Here is a 21,986-nt window from a genome sequence, read left to right as displayed (position 1 = left end):
TTAGTTCCCAGGAAATCTACACTACACTGAATGTTAAAGAAATTTCTTTGAATTGAAGGGAAATGATACCATATGTAAATTCAGATCTGTTGAAGGTATGAAGAATTCCAAAAACTGTAAATATTGGGGCATTTAAGACTTTTCTTCTTCCTTAATTTCTTTGAAAGAAAAGTGACTTTTTAAAGCAACAATAATTATTATGCAATTTATTACACACGTAAATGCAAAATGTATAGCAACAATAGCACAAAGGATGGGGTAAATGAAAGTATATTTTTGTAAGTTTCTTACATTATATGTGAAGTGGTATATTAAATTGAGGTATATTATGATATGGCAAGTTAAAGGTGTACCTTGTAATTTCTAGAGCTGTGCTGTCTAATGTGACTTGAGCATTTGAACATGGCTTGTCTGAATTGAGATGTTGTTGTAAAACTGACACCAGATTTTGAAGACAGTATGAAAAAAATAATGTAAACTATCTCAATTTTTATAATGATTACAACATTTTGGATATTGGTTTAGAGTACATTGTACTTGTCTCTTTTTACTTTTTTAAATGTGGCTACTACAAGATTTAAAATCACAAACTTTTTCTGTAAAAGGCCCGACAGTAAATATTTTAGGCTTTTTGGGCCATATCATCTCTGTTGCAACTACTGTGCTTTGCCGGTACAGTACAAAAGTAGTCAGACAATATGTAAGAGAATGGGTATCTTTGTATTCCAATAAAACTATTTACAAAAATATGTGGTTGGCTGAATTTAGCCCATAGGCCATGGTTTGCTAACCTCCTCTTGGGTAACCACTAAGAAACCCCCCCAAAACCCAAAGAAGTATAGTTTAAAAGGCTAAGAAAAAATTTGTGCAAAATAAAACAGGAGGGAGGTAAAAAAAAAAAAAAAAAAAAAAAAAAGACAAAAACAAAGGAAAGAACAAGACTGTAGATTAAACTCAACTATCTCAACAATTACATTAAATGGAAATGGAGCAATTAATAGACTATGTTTGTCAGATTTTATAACAAAGCAAGACTCAGCTTATATGTTATTTACAAAAGCACAAAGACAAAGATGGATTAAACAAAAGGTGGAAAAGAATACACAGTGTAAATACTAATCATAAGAAGGGTGGAATTGTTAAAATCAGACAAAATAGAATCAAGACAGAAATAATTAACAGACATAAAGAAGGATGTTTTATAATAATAAATAGGACAGTATACCAAGGAGACATGAGTCCTAAATCTGTATGCACCTAACAACAAAGCATGAAAATCCATGAATCAAAAACCTATAGACTAAAGGGAGAAGTGGACTAATTCACAATTATAGCTGGAAATTTTAACATTCCTTTGTCATTAAGTGATAAAACAAGAGAACAAAATAAAACAGTAAGGATATAGAAGATTTGAAAAATATTATCAAACAATTTAACCTAATTAACATTTAAAGAACAGAACACAACATTCTTTAGAAGTACACAAGGAACATTCACCAAGACAGGCCTTCTGCTAGGCAATAAAACAAGTTTCAATGAATTTTAAAGGATTGCAGTACTACAGGGTATGTTCTGATGGCAACTAAATTTAATTTTTTTTTTTTTTTTTTTCTCGAATTGTTTTTTTTTTTTTTTTTTTTTAAATTTTATTTTGTCGATATACATTGTAGCTGATTAATGCTCCCCATCACCAAAACCTCCCTCCCTTCTCCCTCCCCCCCCTCCCCCCCAACAATGTCCTTTCTGTTTGCTTGTTGTATCAACTTCAAGTAATTGTGGTTGTTATATCTTCTTCCCTCCCCCCCCCGATTTGTGTGTGTGTGTGTGTATGTGTGTGTGTGAATTTATATATTAATGTTTAGCTCCCTCCAATAAGTGAGAACATGTGGTATTTCTCTTTCTGTGCCTGACTTGTTTCACTTAATATAATTCTCTCAAGGTCCATCCATGTTGTTGCAAATGGCAGTATTTCATTCGTTTTTATAGCTGAGTAGTATTCCATTGTGTAGATGTACCACATTTTCCGTATCCACTCATCTGATGATGGGCATTTGGGCTGGTTCCAACTCTTGGCTATTGTAAAGAGTGCTGCGATGAACATTGGGGAACAGGTATACCTTCGACTTGATGATTTCCATTCCTCTGGGTATATTCCCAACAGTGGGATGGCTGGGTCGTATGGTAGATCTATTTGCAATTGTTTAAGGAACCTCCATACCATTTTCCATAGAGGCTGCACCATTTTGCAGTCCCACCAACAATGTATGAGAGTTCCTTTTTCTCCGCAGCCTCGCCAGCATTTATCGTTCATAGTCTTTTGGATTTTAGCCATCCTAACTGGGGTTAGATGGTATCTCAATGTGGTTTTGATTTGCATTTCCCGGATGCTGAGTGATGTTGAGCATTTTTTCATATGTCTGTTGGCCATTTGGATATCTTCCTTAGAGAAATGCCTACTTAGCTCTTTTGCCCATTTTTTAATTGGGTTGCTTGTTTTCTTCTTGTAAAGTTGTTTGAGTTCCTTATATATTCTGGATATTAATCCTTTGTCAGATGTATATTTTGCAAATATTTTCTCCCACTCTGTTGGTTGTCTTTTAACTCTTTTAATTGTTTCTTTTGCTGTGCAGAAGCTTTTTAGTTTGATATAATCCCATTTGTTTATTTTTCCTTTGGTTGCCCGTGCTTTTGGGGTCGTATTCATGAAGTCTGTGCCCAGTCCTATTTCCTGAAGTGTTTCCCCTATGTTTTCTTTAAGAAGTTTTATTGTCTCAGGGTGTATATTTAAATCCTTAATCCATTTTGAGTTGATTTTAGTATACGGTGAGAGGTATGGATCTAGTTTCATTCTCCTGCATATCGATATCCAGTTATCCCAACACCACTTGCTGAAGAGGCAGTCCCTTCCCCAGTGAATAGGCTTGGTGCCTTTGTCAAAGATCAGATGGCAGTAAGTGTGTGGGTTGATTTCTGGATTCTCTATTCTATTCCATTGGTCAGTGTGTCTGTTTTTATGCCAGTACCATACTGTTTTGGTTATTATAGCTTTGTAGTATAGCTTAAAGTCAGGTAGTGTTATGCCTCCAGCTTTATTTTTTTTGCTGAGCATTGCTTTGGCTATTCGTGGTCTTTTATTGTTCCATATAAATGTCTGAATAGTTTTTTCCATTTCTGAGAAAAATGTCTTTGGAATTTTGATGGGGATTGCATTGAATTTGTATATCACTTTGGGTAGTATGGACATTTTCACTATGTTGATTCTTCCAATCCAAGAGCATGGAATATCTTTCCATCTTCTTGTATCCTCTCTAATTTCTCTCAGCAGTGGTTTGTAGTTCTCATTATAGAGATTTTTCACATCCTTGGTTAACTCAATTCCTAAGTATTTTATTTTTTTGGTGGCTATTGTAAATGGGCAGGCTTTCTTGATTTCTCCTTCTGCATGTTCACTATTGGAGAAAAGAAATGCTACTGATTTTTGTGTGTTGATTTTGTATCCTGCTACTGTGCTGAAATCATTTATCAATTCCAACAGTTTTTTTGTAGAGGTTTTAGGCTGTTCGATATATAGGATCATGTCATCTGCAAACAGGGAAAGTTTGACTTCATCTTTTCCAATCTGGATGCCCTTTATTTCCTTCTCTTCTCTGATTGCTCTGGCTAGTACTTCCAACACTATGTTGAATAGGAGTGGTGAGAGTGGGCATCCTTGTCTAGTGCCTGTTCTTAAAGGAAAAGCTTTCAGCTTTTCCCCATTCAGGATGATATTGGCAGTGGGTTTGTCATATATGGCTTTAATTATGTTGAGATACTTTCCCTCTATACCTAACTTATAGAGGGTCTTTGTCATGAATGAGTGCTGAACTTTATCAAATGCTTTTTCAGCATCTATAGAGATGATCATATGGTCCTGGTGTTTGAGTTTATTAATATGGTGTATCACATTTATTGATTTGCGTATGTTGAACCAACCTTGCATCCCTGGGATGAATCCCACTTGATCATGATGAATAATTTTTCGTATGTGTTGCTGTATTCTGTTTGCTAGTATTTTAGTGAGGATTTTTGCATCTATATTCATCAAGGATATCGGCCTGTAGTTTTCTTTTTTGGTTATATCTTTACCTGGTTTTGGTATCAGGATGATGTTTGCTTCATAGAATGAGTTTGGGAGATTTGCGTCCGTTTCAATCTTTTGGAATAGTTTGTAAAGAATCGGTGTCAATTCCTCTTTGAATGTTTGGTAAAATTCTGCTGTGAATCCATCTGGTCCTGGGCTTTTCTTTGTTGGGAGCCTTCTGATAACAGCTTCAATCTCCTTTATTGTTATTGGTCTGTTCAAATTTTCTACGTCTTCACGGTTCAGTTTTGGGAGCTTGTGTGTGTCCAGAAATTTATCCATTTCCTCCAGATTTTCAAATTTGTTGGCGTATAGTTGTTTATAGTAGTCTCGAATGATTCCTTGTATTTCAGATGAATCAGTTGTAATATCGCCTTTTTCATTTCTAATTTTGGTTATTTGAGTCTTCTCTCTTCTTTTTTTTTGTTAGCCATGCTAATGGTTTGTTAATTTTATTTATCTTTTCAAAAAACCAACTTTTTGATTCGTTGATCTTTTGAATTGTTTTTTGGTTTTCAATTTCATTCAGTTCTGCTCTGATCTTAATGATTTCTTTCCGTCTGCTAACTTTAGGATTGGATTGTTCTTGTTTTTTAGTTCTTTAAGGTGAAGTGTTAGGTTGTTCACTTGCCATCTTTCTATTCTTCTGAAGTGAGCATTTAACGCAATAAATTTTCCCCTCAATACTGCTTTTGCAGTATCCCACAGGTTTTGGTATGATGTATCATTGTTTTCATTAGTTTCAATAAACTTTTTGATTTCCTGCTTGATTTCTTCTTGGACCCATATGTCATTAAGTAGAATGCTGTTTAATTTCCATGTGTTTGTATATTTTCCAGAGTTTCGTTTGTTATTAATTTCTAGTTTTAATCCATTGTGGTCTGAGAAGATACATGGGATAATTGCAATTTTTTTGAATTTATTGAGACTTGATTTGTGACCTAATATGTGATCTATCCTGGAGAATGATCCATGTGCTGATGAGAAGAATGAATATTCTGAGGTTGTTGGGTGAAATGTTCTGTAGATATCTGCCAATTCCAATTGGTCTAGAGTCTTGTTTAGATCTTGTGTTTCTCTACTGATTCTTTGCCTAGATGATCTGTCTAATATTGACAGTGGAGTGTTCAGGTCCCCTGCTATTATGGTATTAGTGTCTATTTCCTTCTTTAGGTCTAATAGAGTTTGTTTTATAAATCTGGCTGCTCCAACATTGGGTGCGTACATATTTATGATTGTTATGTCTTCTTGATGGATCAGTCCTTTTATCATTAAGTAGTGTCCCTCATTGTCTCTTTTTATGGTTTTTAGTTTAAAGTCTATTTTGTCAGATATAAGAATAGCCACTCCTGCTCGTTTTTCTTTTCTGTTTGCATGGTAAATCTTTTTCCATCCTTTCACTCTTAGTCTGTGTGAATCTTTATGGGTGAGGTGGGTCTCTTGTAGGCAGCATATAGTTGGGTCCTGCTTTTTGATCCAGTCAGCCAGTCTGTGTCTTTTAATTGGGGAATTTAAGCCTTTAACATTAAGAGTTGTTATTGAAAGGTGTTGATTTATTCCTAGCATTTTATTGGTTGTTTGGTTGTCTTAGGTGTCTTTTGTTCCTTGCTTTCTGATTTACTGTTTGGTTTCTTTGTTTGTTGGTTCCTTAGGTTGTAGATAGTGTTTTTGTTAGCTTGTTTTCTCTTCATGAATGCCATTTTTATTGTACTAGCGGGTTTAGATTTTTCTTAGGTTTTTATGGCAGTGGTAGTTATTTTTCGGGAACCAAACCCAGTACTCCCTTGAGGATTTCTTGTAAGGGTGGTCTTGTGGTAGTGAACTCCCGCAGTTTTTGTTTGTCTGAGAAATATACTATTTGCCCCTCATTTCGGAAGGATAGCCTTGCAGGGTAGAGTATTCTTGGCTGGCAATCTTTGTCTTTTAGTATTTTGAAAATATCATCCCATTCCTTTCTAGCTTTTAGGGTTTGTGATGAGAAGTCTGATGTTAACCTGATTGGGGCTCCCTTATAGGTGATTTGACGCTTCTCTCTTGCAGCTTTTAAGATTCTCTCTTTGTCTCTGAGTCTTGCCAATTTGACTATGACATGTCTTGGAGAAGGCCTTTTTGGGTTGAATACGTTTGGAGATCGTTGAGCTTCCTGGATCTGAAGATTTGTGATTTTTCCTATACCTGGGAAGTTTTCTGCCACTATTTTGTTGAATATGTTTTCAATGGAATCTCCATTTTCCTCCCCTTCTGGAATACCCATGACTCGGATATTTGAGCGCTTGAGGTTGTCTGATATCTCTCTCAGATTTTCTTCCATGTCCTTGATTCTTTTTTCTTTCTTTTTGTCTGCTTGTGTTATTTCAAACAGCCCATCTTCAAGTTCAGAGGTTCTCTCTTCAACTTCGACAAGCCTGCTGGTTAAACTCTCCGTTGTGTTTTTTATTTCGCTGAATAATTTCTTCAGTTCAGCAAGTTCTGCTACATTTTTTTTCAGGACATTGATTTCCTTGTATATTTCCTCTTTCAGATCCTGTATACTTTTCCTCATTTCATCATGATGTCTAGCTGAGTTTTCTTGTATCTCATTCAGTTTCCTTAGAATTATCACTCGAAATTCCTTGTCAGTTATTTCAAGGGCTTCTTGTTCTATAGGATCTAGAGTATGAGATTTATTAACTTTTGGTGGTGTACTTTCTTGATTTTTTGTATTTCTGGTGTCTTTTTTTTGGTGTTTATTCATTGTGGCAGGGGGTTTCACAGTCCACCGGTTTGAGACTAATGACTAACTAGGATGTTGCTGTGGTTGCTAATTTGGTATGGCTCCCGCCGTGACTGCTCAGTTGGCCTCTAGTGTCTTGTGTGTGTGGTTGCCTCGGGTCTTGGGCTTCTCCGGGGATCCACCTTTCTGGTCAGCTTGTACTCTGCTGGGCTGGTGGATCACGTACCACAGGGTGTGTGATCTCTGTTGAGCTTTCACTTTCTGTACAGGACTTCTCCCCGTTCCGTGTGCTCTGGCCCAGGCTGTTAGATCGTGCAGTGGCGACCCCACCGGGTGTGTGGTTTCTGTCGAGTCTCCCCCCTCTGTGCACACTGTGCTGGGCTGGGGCGTGTCTTCTGCACCCCTCGTCTATCAGCTGGGCCTTCAAGACCCTGCTCAGCACCGCCTCGCCCAGGAAGTCTATCAGGTTTCTGCTAGGCACAGACAACCGGTCTCTCTGGGTGCCTTTGTAGCACTGTGTAGATCTTTCTCGGGTCTTGTTCACCTTTGTATCCCCCCGGTATAAACCGAGTCTAGTGCCTGCCTGCAGCCTGCTCTCTGGCAGGTTCAAGCGGACCTGGGAACTCTCCTACCACACTATTCCCAACCAGAAATTCGTTAGGCTTTTTTCCAAACTGGTGGTCGCAGAGATGTTATCTGCCTCCCAGTAACAGGAAGTTTACCGGGGCCGGAGTCCAGGGTGTGGTGGAGTGACAGTCAGCCCGCCCGTACTTTCTAGCCCTCCCAACACTGGTCGGGACGCCCCACACCCCCAGCCCCGCCAGAGAACCGCGGAGGGAGTGGGAGAGGAGGCCGGCCCGCAGGGTCCGGAAAGCCCCGCGCCAGGCCAAGCAAATGGGCTCAGTGATGGCCGAGCAGGGCGGAGCTGCCCGCACCTGGGAAGATGGAGGCAGCACCGGGGCAGTGAGTGGCCTGGTGGTGCAGGCGGGAGCCGCGTGGGCCAGGGATCACTCACAGTGCTGTGCCAGGTCGGGCGCTCGCTCTGTCTCTGGTTTGTTGCCTTCCGTGTTCTCGGCGCTGCCGCCTCGGGCTGTTCAGTCGCGGCGCCGCTCGGGCGCTCCCAGGAATCTTCTTTAATGCCGGCCTGAAACCTCGAATCCTGAATAGGGCAGCTGGCCGCCTTCAGTGCGGCCCCAGCCTCCGGGATCCTGGCTGCATCCACAGCAGCCCTGGCGCCGTGTTCCCTGTTTCAAGACTCGCTTTTGCAGCTAAGAATCAGTTCTTTTCCTGCTCCACACTTCAAAGCTGTTGCCTGTAAATGAGGCAGCCTCTCCTGCCGGGGGCAAAGTGGCGTTGAGCCCCCACGACCGGCCAGCAGCAGCAGTCCTCCCTTAAGAGATGGCCAGAGGAAGGTCCACAAGTTTCCCGGCTGCCTGAGGCCCAGTGGCCACCTTTTCCACCTCAGCTACTCCGCGCCAGCCGCCGCAGCCGCCGCCATCTTGAAACCTCGGCAACTAAATTTAAAATTGATAACAAGATATACGGCAAATCTCAAAAGTATTTAGGAATTAAATAACATGCTTCTAAATAATCCATGGGTCAAAGAATAAGTCAAGGGAAATTAGAAAATGTGTTCAATTGAAGAACAATTAAAACACAACATGCCAAAATTTGTGGATTACAGCTAAAGCACAGCTTAAAAATTTATAGTTTTAACTATATTTTAGAAAAGAAAAAAGTCTTAAAATCAATGATTTAAAAGCTATCACTTTATGAACCTGAAAGCGGAAATTAAACCACAAAAATGTAGAAGGAAAGAAATGATAAAGAATAGTGAAATAGAAGACAGTAGATTAAAAAAATTCAATAAAACCAAAACTTTGTCTTTGAAAAGATCAATGAAAATAAGCCTTAGCTAGACTATCAAAAAAAGAAGAAAGAAACCAAAAGTGACCATTGTCTGGAATGAAAGAGGGGATATCAATACAAACACTGGAGATGTTAAAAAGAATAAAAGACTATCATACCTTAGTGCTGATAAGTTTGACAACTTAGATGATATGGACAAATTCCTTGAAAGATACAAATTACCAAATTACCAAAACTGATATGAAAGGAAAAGAAAACCTAATGACCACTACATCTGTTATAGAAAGTAAATTATAATTTAAAGTTTTCCTATGGCAAAACTCTCAGCCCAGATGGTTTTCTTGATAAATTATATCCGACATTCAAAAACCATTCTCTGTGAATAGAGGGGACACTACCAACTCCTATAACTCATAATGACCCTGAAAACAAGACCACACAAAATATCCTGAGAAAAAAAAATTATAGACCAATATCTCTCATCAATGTAGATATAAAAATCTTTAACGGAATTGAAATTCAGTAGCAATTAAGTTGAAAGTCGGCAAACTAAATTCAGCAGGATAACACATCATGACTAAATGGGGTTTATCCCAGAAATAAAAGGTTGATTTTACATTGAAAATCAACATAATTCATCATATTAGTAAAGGAGAAAAATCTTATGATCATTTCAAAAGATGTAAAAAAACAATCTCATTCATGATTTACGTTTATTTTTCAACAAACGACAAATACAACAAAATTTCCTCAGCCTGATAAAGGGCATTTAGGAAAAACTCACAGCTAACTTAATGTTGAAAAAATAACTGCTTTCCCCCTAAGATCAGGAATAAGGAAAGGATGTCTACTCACAACTTCTATTCAATGTAGAGATGCTAGCAGAGCTAATAAGACAACAACAACAACAAAAAGAAAGGCATACATGCTGCAAAGGAAGAAGTAAAACTATATTCATAGACAACATGATTAACTAGGTAGAAAATTGTAAGACTCTATTAAAAAACTACTAGAACTAATAAATAAATTTAGGAATGTCCCAGGGCACAAGGTCAATATACAAAATCAGTTATATTTCTATATACCAGCAAAAAATAACTGGAATATGAAATTTAAAAAAATTATAATAGGATCAAAAAGCAAAATATTTAGAGATAATTTTCATGGAAGATATATAAGTCCTCTACACTGAAACCTGCAAAACATTGTTGAGAGAAATTGAAGACGACCTACATCAATGGAGAAAAGTACCACGTTCATGTATTGGAAGACTCACCATTGTTGGGATGCCAGTTATCCCTAACTGACCTTTAGACTTAACGTACTCTCAATCAAAATCCCATCATGCGCGCGCGTGTGTGAGAGAGAGAGAGAGAGAGAGAGTGTGTGTGTGTGTGTGTGTGTGTGTGTGTGTGTGTGTGTGTGTGTGTGTGTGTGTAAATTTACAAGCTGGTTCCTAAATTTTATCGAGGGAACCAGAACCTAAAATGCTAAGGCCTTTTTGAAAGAAAAGGACTGAGGGACTTATAGTCTTAATTTCAAAACTTGCTGTAAAGCTTCAGTAACTGACGTAGTGTGATGTAAGGACAAACAGAATGGAAGAAAATGGAGAGTCCAGAAATAGCCCACATTTATACGGTTAGCCAACTTTTGAAAAAGGCTCCAAAGAAATTCAATTAGGAAAGGAAAAATCTTTTCAACAAACGATGTTGTCACAACTGGCTAGCTATATGGAAAAGAATGAATGTCAACCCCTACCTCACACTATATATGAGAAGTGATTTGAGATGGCTCATAGACCCAACAATAAAAGCTAAAACTATATGCCTTCTAAAAAAATATATAGCAAAATAACTTTGTGACTTTGAGATAAGCAAAGATTTCTTAGGTTTCTTTACAGAGAAAAAAGTATTAAAGAAAAAAAAATTGATAAACTGAACTTCAAGTAAAAATAACAAATAATAGAAAAAGCTTCTGCTCATTGAAGACACTATTAAGTAACTGACTAGATGGCCACACACTCGGGGAGGATATCTACAATACAGATATCTGACAGAGGACTTGTATATAAAAATATAAAGGACTCCTACAGCTCAATATTAAAAAGACAAATATCTAAATAAAAATGGGTCAGAATACTTGACAAATAAAAATAAGTCAGACATTTCACAAGAGAATATATATGAATGGCCAGTAAATACATTAAAAAGTGCTCAAAGTTATTAGTCATTGGGTAAATGATAACTGGAACCATCATGAGATACTAGTACATACGTTCGAATGGCTAAAATTAAAAAGACTGACTAAACCAAATGTTGGGGAAGAAGTGGAATGGCCAGAACTCTCGTACATGACTAGTGGGAGTATAAAATGGTTCACTTTCAAGAATTATTAGCTTTTAATAAAACTGAACATACATTTGCCCTATCACCTAGCAATTCCAAGTCTTAGGAGAAATGAAATATGTCCACAGAAAGACTTGTGCCAGAATGTTCATAGCAACTATATTCATGGTGGCCAGAAACCAGGATTAGTCCAGGTATCCATTAATAGAAAAATGGACATGTGAATTATGGTGCAGTTATAAAATGGAGTACTACTCAGCAATGAAAAAGAACCGATACATGCATGAATTGAGATAAATCTCAAAAAACATGCTGAGTAGAAGAAGCCAAACACAAAAGGTTGCATACTCTATGACTGCAAGTATGTGAAATTCTCGAAAAGGTAAACTAATCTAGTGATGAGATTCAGAATGTCAGAAAAGTTTTTGCCTCTGGTGGAAGAAGACTGGGAAACAGAAAAAGGAACTTTCTGGAGTGACTGAAATCTACACACATTTATCCCATTGCCACCCCAGCCAAAATGAATCCATTTCTTTGCTTGAAACCTGGCATCACTATTTTTATACTCCCTCCCTAACCCCATACACCAGGTATTTCTGTTACACAGTAAAGGTTGAGAAAGAATCTCTCACTAGAAAGATTTACAATCACTAAATTTTGTCACCAGACAATATTTGTCTTTAATTTTACAAATGGGAAACTATAAAGTATGCCCATTTCAAGTAGATTTCTGTATATAAATTTCAAATAAAGCAACACACAATGCTACTATTTGATACCAGAATAAATGTAAAGGATTTCTATTAGAACTAAAAAAAGCATTTCTCTCTCTAGAGAAACTTGTATGCTTGCTGGTTGGATGAGGAATGCATAACTACTATGTGCTTCTAATTTTTGCCTTGGCTGCCAAGAAGTTGAGAGCCAAATTCAGTGCTCAGTTTAGTGATTAATATTCCAGCTGCCCGATATACCAATTTTTCTTGTGGAGAGGGTATAGAAGGTGGAGGTATTAAATTATCCTGTCTCATATTGTAAACTACTTCAAATCATTTGGGGGAAATGATGGTATATTATAAATCATATAAAATGTTGGCCATTTTGAACAAATTAAATATTTTTTCACTGCAGAGATAAACACATTGTATGCTTCTACTTCTCGTCAAAAAAGGTTAGATTAGGAAACATTTTTGCTGTTGCTTGAATGAGTCATCTGCTAAAGGTGAGTCACTATCCACCCAAATGATTGCATGATGTAAAAAATACATCACTTAAAAATACAACCATATTGATAGGGAAACACTTCACTTACATTTGATTATAAGGTTTAGACCCGAGGAACCAATGTAAAAGTACTGAATATGTTAGGAGTCCCTAACGGATCATAGATGGCACAAGAAATTTAAGTACACTTCACTACATTCTTAGGGTAAAGAAAGAAATTAGATCTGTATGTAAACATGCTCACTGCTATTCTGTTTCTATGATAACTGGTATCAGCTGCTTTGATTTTATCAGCTGGACAGGATATTTACTGTACCTTCCCGTTTAAGAAAACCATACAACCTTGGTCCTCAGAAGAAAATAAAATGTCTTTATTCCCAAAGGGCATATTCTAATGTAACATTAAGGGGAAAAAAACAAAACAACAACAAAAACAACAACAACCCCTCTCACCTGAGCTGCTTCATAGTTCATTGATCCAATCAGCTTCTCTTCTTTTTGCACTTTTCTCCATGTTGCACAGGATTCAGCACTTCTCACACCATGGACTTTTTTTTCTATTAAGCTATTTTGCATCTGATTGACTTGCTTTGTTGCAGCCTTTTGTGAATCAGTCTGTTGGTATAGAGTAAGTGATAATATATAACGAAAACTTTTGATGCATCTTAAAAAAAATGCATGCACATCCTGATTCTTGAAAATTCTAAACTTGCCAAGCTTTAAAAAAGGGAGAAGAGGAAAGCAACAAATGGACGTTACAGAGAAAATATAGAAGTTGGCAAGATTCACTTTCTCATCAATAGGAAAAGACCAATTAAAATTAGTGTCACTGTTATGCCCTCTTTAGAAATTATCTCTATAGATACCATACTTACTGAAAACGGCATTTTTACAGAAAATTGTCACATTTTAAAACTAAACATGAATTCATTTATTAACCTTTGCTGGGAGTGGATCCAGTACATCTTTGTAGTTTAAATTCTTATTAATTAAAATCTTAGTTTTCTATCACTGAAGTGAGTCTAATTAATGTGAAAGTATAAAAGGAGCTTATGATGTTGCTTACGTTTTGTGCAGGTAGTTTAACTTTTGAGCAAGATGAATAACAGTTCATGTCATCTAATACCGTGTACCAGTACCAAAGGTTAAGTTCTACAACACACTTGCTGTCTCTAAGCTTTCTTTTTCACACCATGGTGATATCTGGGGGATGACTGATTCTCAATAACCTTGAAGTAAACATGGAAATAGAAGGCAGATCCCACAATATAGCTGAAAGATTGAAAGCTACAGTGAAGGTCCTTACGTGAAGTATTCAGCAGCTTCATGTTTACAGCAGCTGAAAGTGCCATCACCTTTTTTCATGGGTTAAATAGGGAGCACAAGATAGGAACAGCACAAGGGAAATAATGGAGTAGCCAGTGCCAAAACAGAATGAATTACATTGGCTGGGCAAGCAGAGCCTTCATTTGTAATCTCTCAGTTTTTAGCTTCTGTTGCCAAGTGTGTTCACTGATTCCCTTTAAAATATGCTGGTGTTCTGTGGCTCGGTCTAAGTTGTAACAACACCAATTTTTATTACCCCATCCTCCCAGATCTCAGCTTATCAAAGGAGAGCAAAGCCGCTCCCTTCAGTAACCTGCAAATTGAAAATGTTTCCTAATCACTCAGGAATTCTTTATTTCCACCACTCAGTCCTCTCAAACTGCTGGGAAAATGGATGTGTAATGGACCACTCTTCCCCTGACGTCATCTTGGTGATAAATGTACATCAAAGCACTAGCGTGAAACAAAGGGTCTCCCAAGGTTGCTGCACACTGTTTCTTCCTATTAAAGCACTGACCAATTACTGTAAAAATGTATTCTATGTTATGAAGGATTAGTTGAGGTCCCCAACCCCAAGTTTTACTGAGATATAATAAATTATATATATTTAAGGTGTACAATGTGATATTTTGACATACGTATACACTATAAAATGATTACCACCATCACCTCACATTGTCACCATTTTTTTTGTGAGAAGACTTAAGATCTACTCTCTGAGTAGATTTCAAGTGTATAATACAATATTATTAACTACAGTCACCGTGCTGTACATTAGATCCCCATAACTTACTCATCTTATAACTGAAAGTTTATACCCTTTGAGCATCTTTCCAGTTATCCCAACCCCTAGGCCCTTGAAACCACCATTCTACTCTCTACTTTCTATGAGTTTGACATTTCTAGATTTCTCACATAGGTGAGATCATATAGTATTTGTCTTTCTGTGTCTGGCTTATTTCATCTAGCATAACGTCCTCCAGGTTCATCCATGTTGTCGCAAATGGCAAGAGTTTTCACTCTTTATGGCTGAATAATATTCCATTGTATATATATATATACACCACATTTTTTCCATTCATTTGATGATGAATATTTAGTTTGTTTCCATATCTTGACTATTGTGAGTAATACTGCAATGAACATGGGGTGCCTGCACGGTATCTCTTCAACATACTGATTTCATTTCCTCTGGATATATAACAAGAAGTGGGATTGCTGGATTGTGTGGTAGTTCTACTTTTAGCTGAGATATTATTGAGGGTGCCTCCTAATTGGTAGGCACTTTAGGTATAAGTTTTTGCCCTGGGAGCCTCTCATGTATTGTTTATATCTGGGATAATATATTCTGTCCTCTGAGAGGCCTCAGAAAGTCTGGCTGATACTTCCTGGATCTGCTGTCAGTTGGATAGACTGCACAGCCATGGGCACTTTCAGCTTATAAAATGATACCCAGTTTATAAAAAATTTCTATTTCTAGGAGAACTCTTAAAATGGTAAGAGTGAAGTGGGATGATAATGTTTAATTCTTAATTGTGAACAGAGTGAAACTTTCTTGTTATCAAAGATATAAAAGTAAATATAGGCAACACTCCAGGCATCCCATATTATCAAATAGAAGGATACTATCCAAATGTGTCATTTTCAAGAAAGTAGCTATTCAAATGAGTAGTTTTTATTTAATTTTCCATTGGAACTTCACACTGTTCTATAAAATCAGGAATACTTTTGGACTCCTAAAAATCAATAAACTGAAAATGTGTTTGTAATTCAGAATCTGTATTCTACTTGCCTTATATACAGAAAATAAATAGGAAGACAAGTTCAGAGAGTTATTTGAGAATGAAAGCTCAGGAAAGAATTTTGTAACCTGTTATATGAATATTACTGCTACCTGTAATACTATATCACCCCTGGATTTGCTGTGGGGACCTCAGATTTAGGGGGAATAAAAGAACAAACTTCTATTGTCTAAAATGTAGAATGGCTTGGACATTTTAGCTCTGACATACAGCTACTCCTCTGCCTAGGAAAAGCATTTAGGAAGAGTAAGTGGCTCATTATGCCCAAGTGTCTACTCTATTACAATATGGATTCAGGCACCATACTAAGGAGGGAGACACTGATAAACTGATAAAAGGATCCACTGACTCTTGAAGAAGCAGCTTATTCAACGGTTTGAATTGGGGCCTTTAATAATGCTATTTTCCAACTTGGCTTTAACATTCTCACCTGGGAATTCTAGATCTTTAGCTCACTTCAGTAAGCATTCTTACTGAAATATGGTTTCCTTCAGTGAATTTTGGACATTAAATCCCAGTGGTGGCATAAATAGACTGTGGTGGCCCTGATGAAGAAGTCTTCTAATTTGATTGACAATACTACCTCAGGAGGCACCAGAACTATTAGCCAGTGACTTCAACTATACATACCATCATTTTAATTGAGGCAATAGCCCAAAAGTTTACTTTTCAAGAAAAATGATCCATATCTCTACTGTCTTGACAAAAATTCATTTCCAATTCAACTGTAGTAATAGTATTTGAGGACTTCAAGAGGAAAGCTCAGTTTACAGGGAACAGTTTAGGATGCCTAGTAAAATCAAGTATTAGAAAAATATCTCATTTTTCTTTTGTAAAAAGATGTTGTAAGTTTGCTGAGATTCTTATGGTAATGTGTTACTTTCTAATACCTAACCCAAAACATATTTTGTTAATACTACCAAATTAACATTTATGTAAAATAAAGTCATTAATAAATTAATATTGATCTGCTGTGAAATATATCCCCAAATCATCTTACTGCTTATACATCCAGGCTGACCACATTAACAGAAATGAACTAAGGTCTTAAAAATGCATATTATATGTTTTTTTTAAACTCATAATCAGAGTACTCTAAAGGAAGGAACAAAATATTTTTGATGGAGGCTCATTGGAAAAAATGCTTTATGTTCTATTCTTAAAAAATGGTTTCACAACAGACGCCCTTTGAATTTGATGAAACTGAGAATTCTGGTAGGTAATAATTAGAATTTTATATCAGAGTATATAGCTGTCAGTTTTTAAAATGGCTTCTTTTATATTTCAATTAAGTTTATGAAACTGAAAAACTACAAAAAAATCTACTTAAATTAGTGTACATTAAGTGGTGACCATTATTGCAAGGGAAATACTATGTCAAGGAAATCGTTCTTTGTTTTGGAGCAAAAGTGATAAAAACACAAAAGTCAATAAAACTTAAAATAAGTCTCAGTAATTACCAAGATCAAAATCCAGTGGCTTTTTATTAAACATGAACTTTTGTTCTGCCTTCTGCAATAAGTAAATAGTGCTGACAATTGGTTTGTGAGGCACTTGCTACAATAAAATGTAATTGTATCATGAGAGAAAGGTGACAATCAGGAGATCATGAAAAAATTACATATTCTCACTGATAGTTAATTAGCCATGCAAAACCTCCTCAAACAGATATTCTCTTCTATTAGGAATGATTACTATGCAGGCCTACAGATGTCAATACCACAGTCATTCAAATACTTCTTTTCCTACTAATTGAAGGTTGTAAAGCTCTGGTGCCAAGGTTTTGCTTCCAAAGAGCTAATTTATGACTAGAAGGATATTTTATGTCTTCAGTTGCAGCAGCTACAAAATTCAGCAAATCAGAACCATCTGTGCACTGATACTTGACTCACCATTCATGTAGCAGCCTATCAGTCACATTAGTTTGCATCCTGAATTCTTGGCTCATGAACACTTGTGATGATCCAAAGTTCATAAGAAATATTAAAAATGAATGGCATCCTGACCCTACCTTACTGTACACCCATCAGGAAAAAAATGCCCTCCATGCTTTTTTTTTTTTTTTTTGACATATGGATAGAGTCAAGGAAGAAATGGACATTTAGTTGCCTGTCCAGTAATGTTGCTAACAGCAGCCGCAGGTTTCCACCACCCTATTAAAAATGTTTGAAGTCCTAATTCTTTTGTATTAAGTTATAATTTTTTTTTTTTTAAAAGCTGGTGTGAGGGAGTATGTTGTAAGATGGCAGAGTAAAGGAGGAGGTGTAACTTTAAAAAGATAGCTTTTTTTAAAGGATTGTTTCTGTTGACTGAAATAGCAGCACATACAAATAATCTGGTTAAATCTAAGAATATTATCACCACCAAATTATGGCCAAACTGGTAGGCAAAAACAGAGGGCAATAACCAAAGAAAACCTGAAGAAAAGAAGCAGATAAAGGCTCTCACAAATAAAGTCAGATTAGCCTTTATCCTTACCTTAGTTATATCTCCATGATACCAGTGACTGCTTTTTTTTTTTTTTTTAATAGTACACAGTAGTCCACAGAATTTCTCTAAGAAGTAATAGGTCAAAAGAACTTTCAACAAACTTTCTTGGTGCTGAGTTAGGGGAAACAGGAATTAAACATAATAAGAAACTGAGTTGTCAGACTCATTTTAAGACTTAAAACAACTTCATTTGACAGAAAGTTTCACATAAGGTAATCACAGGATCCCAGGATTTACATTACTTACTTTTTGACTGATTGCAGTATACACATTTACACTCTGTCCTTTACTAGAGAATTCCAGTGGTCCTAAGGGTATTCCACTTGGGTTCAGAATTTTCTTGAGCATTTTATAGTTTGGCTTTTCATCATAGGCTAAACTATGAACATGTTCCAAAAATTGGGCTATTTCACCTGTGAAGTATTAAGTTTTTTACATGTCATTCATAATTGGCAAAAACTGTCAAGACTCTAATCTCAAAATCTTCTATTCTGTCTCTTACACACACATACATGCATGAGTGTGCACACACACACATCCTGAAGAAGCTAAAAATGAGCAATTCAACAAAAAGCACTTTTTAAGTGATTTTCAAAAATGACTGAAATACAGTGACCTACAGGTTTGACAAGATGGGACAAACATAATTTTTTACATATCTTTGCTGATATGTATACAATTCACTTATGGGAGGAAGTAAATTTTAATAATTATAGTTATTAATCTTGATTTATGAGATGCAGCTACTACTAAGGACTACATAAATAACAATAATAGATCAGACATGCCTCATACCTTTTTTATGTTGAATTTTTAAAAATTCAGTTAAAAACAAGTGTTACTTATTATAAACCTCCTCACTTCAAAGGAAAAAAAATCATTGCACATTTTAATTAAGGCTTTGACTTTGGGATTGTAACAGTATATTTAGAAATGACCTTAAATTTCATGTCTTAGCTGTGATTGATTTTGGAATGCACGAAACCTCCCTCAAGCCCTCCATACCTAGCTAGCCTGGTGTATTCACAGCAGTCTTCTTGACTTTAGAGCAGTAAAAAGAGGACTTGCTACCTTTTATTTTTTTCTCTAACATAAAATAATGTTTCACTAGAACTACATAGTAAACCTCCCCCTCCCAAAAAATGTTACAAACTACCAACTTTTCTTTCCCCTTTTTTGGCAGCTGGCCAGTACAGGCATCCAAACCTTGACCTTGGTTTTACAAGGCTGGGCTCTAACTGGCCAGCCCTCAACTTTTAAATACAAATAGAATTAGTAACCAAAAGTTATGAATATAGCTGCCTTAAAATGTTTATAGTTTGCATTTTTGTTTCAAGTGAAGGTTCAATCTAAAATTGGGATAAAAGTAGTGATAATATCGTACATTACTTAAAAATGCCACGTTTTCACCTGTTCACAGAGATGTTTAGGCATACCTTTCCCCTTCAAAAACATATTACTGACCCAGACACAAGTACTTCTTACTCTCTCTCAGTTCTTTATATCCTATGGTGGGAAAATCTGGGAAGCTTCATGGGTTGACAGGAGTGGCTTCCTAGTAATCCTTCACTTCCCGTCCAGGCCCACCTCCATTCAAATGGAGAACTGCAGAGGCACTGGGTTTTATACTCTCTACAGGGAAAAATTCCAAAGGGAATAGCCATCATCCCTTTCTCCCTGTTAAAGTCAGAGTGACCATTTTACACCATCTAGAATAGAGCTGTTTTCTAGCAACATGAAGCTAATGTGATTAAAATGAGATCTCTTAGCCTTTTTTTTCCCCCACCGGGGATACCAATTTATGAACCTACTTTTTTCCCCTCTAATTTATGAGATATATCAAATTCTGTTTCTAGCATTCAGCCAACTAGATCTCTGTTAACTAGCAAGTGCTGCTGCTTTATCACCACATTTATAACTGGTATTTTCTGGGCCCCTTATTGGGGCATCCAATTCCTGACCAGATGATCAAAAAGGAAAAGAGATTACAATACATTTGCTACCATTTTAATACAAAAATTCTGTTGTTTTATGGTCCTTTGAAGGTTCGTAAGCAAAGTTTAGTATATATTGCAATTCCATTAACCAGAATATCTCCAATGGAGAAGAGAGCTGAATAGGTTAGGAACAAATCACTGTTACAAGACAATGGAAACCTCCTGGCACTTTACCAACTGATAGCAGCTGTGCTGCAAAGCCTTCATGGGACTGAGGTTTGGAAAAATGAGGTAGGAGAGGAAAAAAACGAAAAGAGCCATCTCCATTGTAAATTTATTATTACAAACCTGAAGCTTACACTATTGTGATGTAGTACTGGTTAAAATGTTAGCCTCTCAAGATCTGGATTTATTATATTAAGTACATTTTTTAATTTACTAGCATATTTCCAGGGCTATAAAACAAAATGCTTTGAGTAGTATGAAATTATGATATTCTTGAATTATCTGCTTTTTAAGCTAGTGAAATATTAAGTATCATTACTATCATTTCAAGAGATAGAAACTTTTGAAACTACTGTCATTACACTGAGTCGTACATGAATGCTACAAACTTCCTGGCTGTTTTATTTATAAAATGTCCTAGTACAAAAACTTGTAAATCAGATCCTTTAACTTTCATAACTGTGCTTCTCCTAAGCACAATTTCCTAACTTACAAGATTTTCACCTAATATTAAAGTTTCAGCACTTTGTGCTTTAGAAATAGAAATCTGCATTTTATAAACAATAGTATAGACTCAAATGGTGTGTACTAAGAGGAATCATGTGTGTCTCCCATCTAGATTTCTTGTATGACTCATATCTTCTTAACTTATATCTAACAGGGACGACCCCGTGGCTCACTCGGGAGAGTGTGGCGCCCATAGCATTGAGGCTGCAGGTTCGGATCCTATGTAGGGATGGCCAGTGTGCTCACTGGCTGAGTGTGGTGCTGACAACACCGTGCCAAGGGTTGCGATCCCCTTACAGGTCAAAAAACAAAACAAAACAAAAACATATCTAACAATAGAAATATCACAGAATATACACTGCCCCATGAGCATTTATCTTGTACAATGCAGCGCATCTGGGCTTTCTTTTCTAATCCTAAACTGAACAGTTACCTTTTCTGCAGGAGGGACAAGAAAGGTAAGGAAGACATAGAATTAAAAAAAGAAATCACATCTCCCCATCTCTCTTTCTGTCTCACTGAGCAAAACATAAACCATATGATTTGATAAAAATGTCAAAAGGAATACTGTCATTTTGACCAAGTTATTTAATGCAGTTATAAAAACAAAACTTTCATCTTCCAACCTATCTCCCCAAATAAGAATCTCTTCTGTTTGAGCTCCTCCATCAGAAGAAAAGTACTACAGAAAGGGGAAAGCAGAAGACTCACGTGGGGACAGACTTATGGTACTCAAGAAATGGAGGTGGGAAGTAGATCTGGTTAGTTCCTTTTTTGTTTCCCATGCAAATGAAAATTTTCACTTCTAGTTAAAGGGCTGTGAATGTAAGTTTACAATCACAACCCTACTATTCAGCTCTTCAGATGGAAACTGATGCTATTTGACCTTAGTTAGAGGGTCAGTGTACACATCCACTTTCAAAAGTCAGCTAAAAGCTAACTCTGAGATTGCCCAGTGTTTAAATAGAGAACAAGATTTACTCTGAGAAAAAGCAAACGTGACAGCAGGAGCTGGCTCTTGATATAAGATATATAAGATATATAAGATAATCTTATATTTAACTCAATTGTTAAATTAGTGCTGAATAATATGTCATGCATGCATATACAAATGACAGGAACTTGGGTAATCTGAATTGACTTACTATTTTATATTGATAATATTGTCAGTTAAAGAATTCGAAAAAAGTCTGTACTAACTTGAAAGAGACAACTATTTATGAAATATATCTCCAAATCCCAAGATGAAAAAATGTTTGCTGGCTGTTCAGTAACAGTGTAACTCACGTGTAAACAGCATTCAAGTATTTAATAATGTGGCTTTTTAAATTATTGCCTGAAAGTAGTCCTTCCTTAGGTCAACTTTATCTTCTTTCATCAATATACAGAGGAATAAAAATAGGAAGTTTCAACTCTAGAAATATAAGATGC

General features: G+C 36.4%; 1 protein-coding gene across 10 annotated transcripts in view; it reads right to left on the bottom strand.

Moving 5' to 3' along the window:
• Positions 1-21,986, bottom strand: part of VRK2 (VRK serine/threonine kinase 2) — a 106,712-nt gene that overhangs the window by 4,155 nt on the left and 80,571 nt on the right. For 9 of the 10 annotated variants that reach the window (XM_063077869.1, XM_063077873.1, XM_063077866.1 and 6 more), the window contains 3 exons: positions 18,133-18,299; positions 17,875-17,997; positions 12,722-12,883 (listed from right to left, as the gene is read on the bottom strand). In XM_063077869.1, the coding sequence (XP_062933939.1) occupies positions 12,722-12,883; positions 17,875-17,997; positions 18,133-18,299 (452 nt within the window). The remainder of the gene's footprint in view (positions 1-12,721; positions 12,884-17,874; positions 17,998-18,132; positions 18,300-21,986) is intronic. The other variant, XM_063077875.1, reaches the window with a different exon arrangement.

Source organism: Cynocephalus volans, chromosome 14 (assembly GCF_027409185.1).
Source record: "Cynocephalus volans isolate mCynVol1 chromosome 14, mCynVol1.pri, whole genome shotgun sequence".
In the NCBI taxonomy this organism is placed as follows: Eukaryota; Metazoa; Chordata; class Mammalia; order Dermoptera; family Cynocephalidae; genus Cynocephalus; species Cynocephalus volans.
The sequence above is the reverse complement of the archived record's forward strand: the minus strand, read 5'-3'. Positions and strand labels throughout refer to the sequence as shown.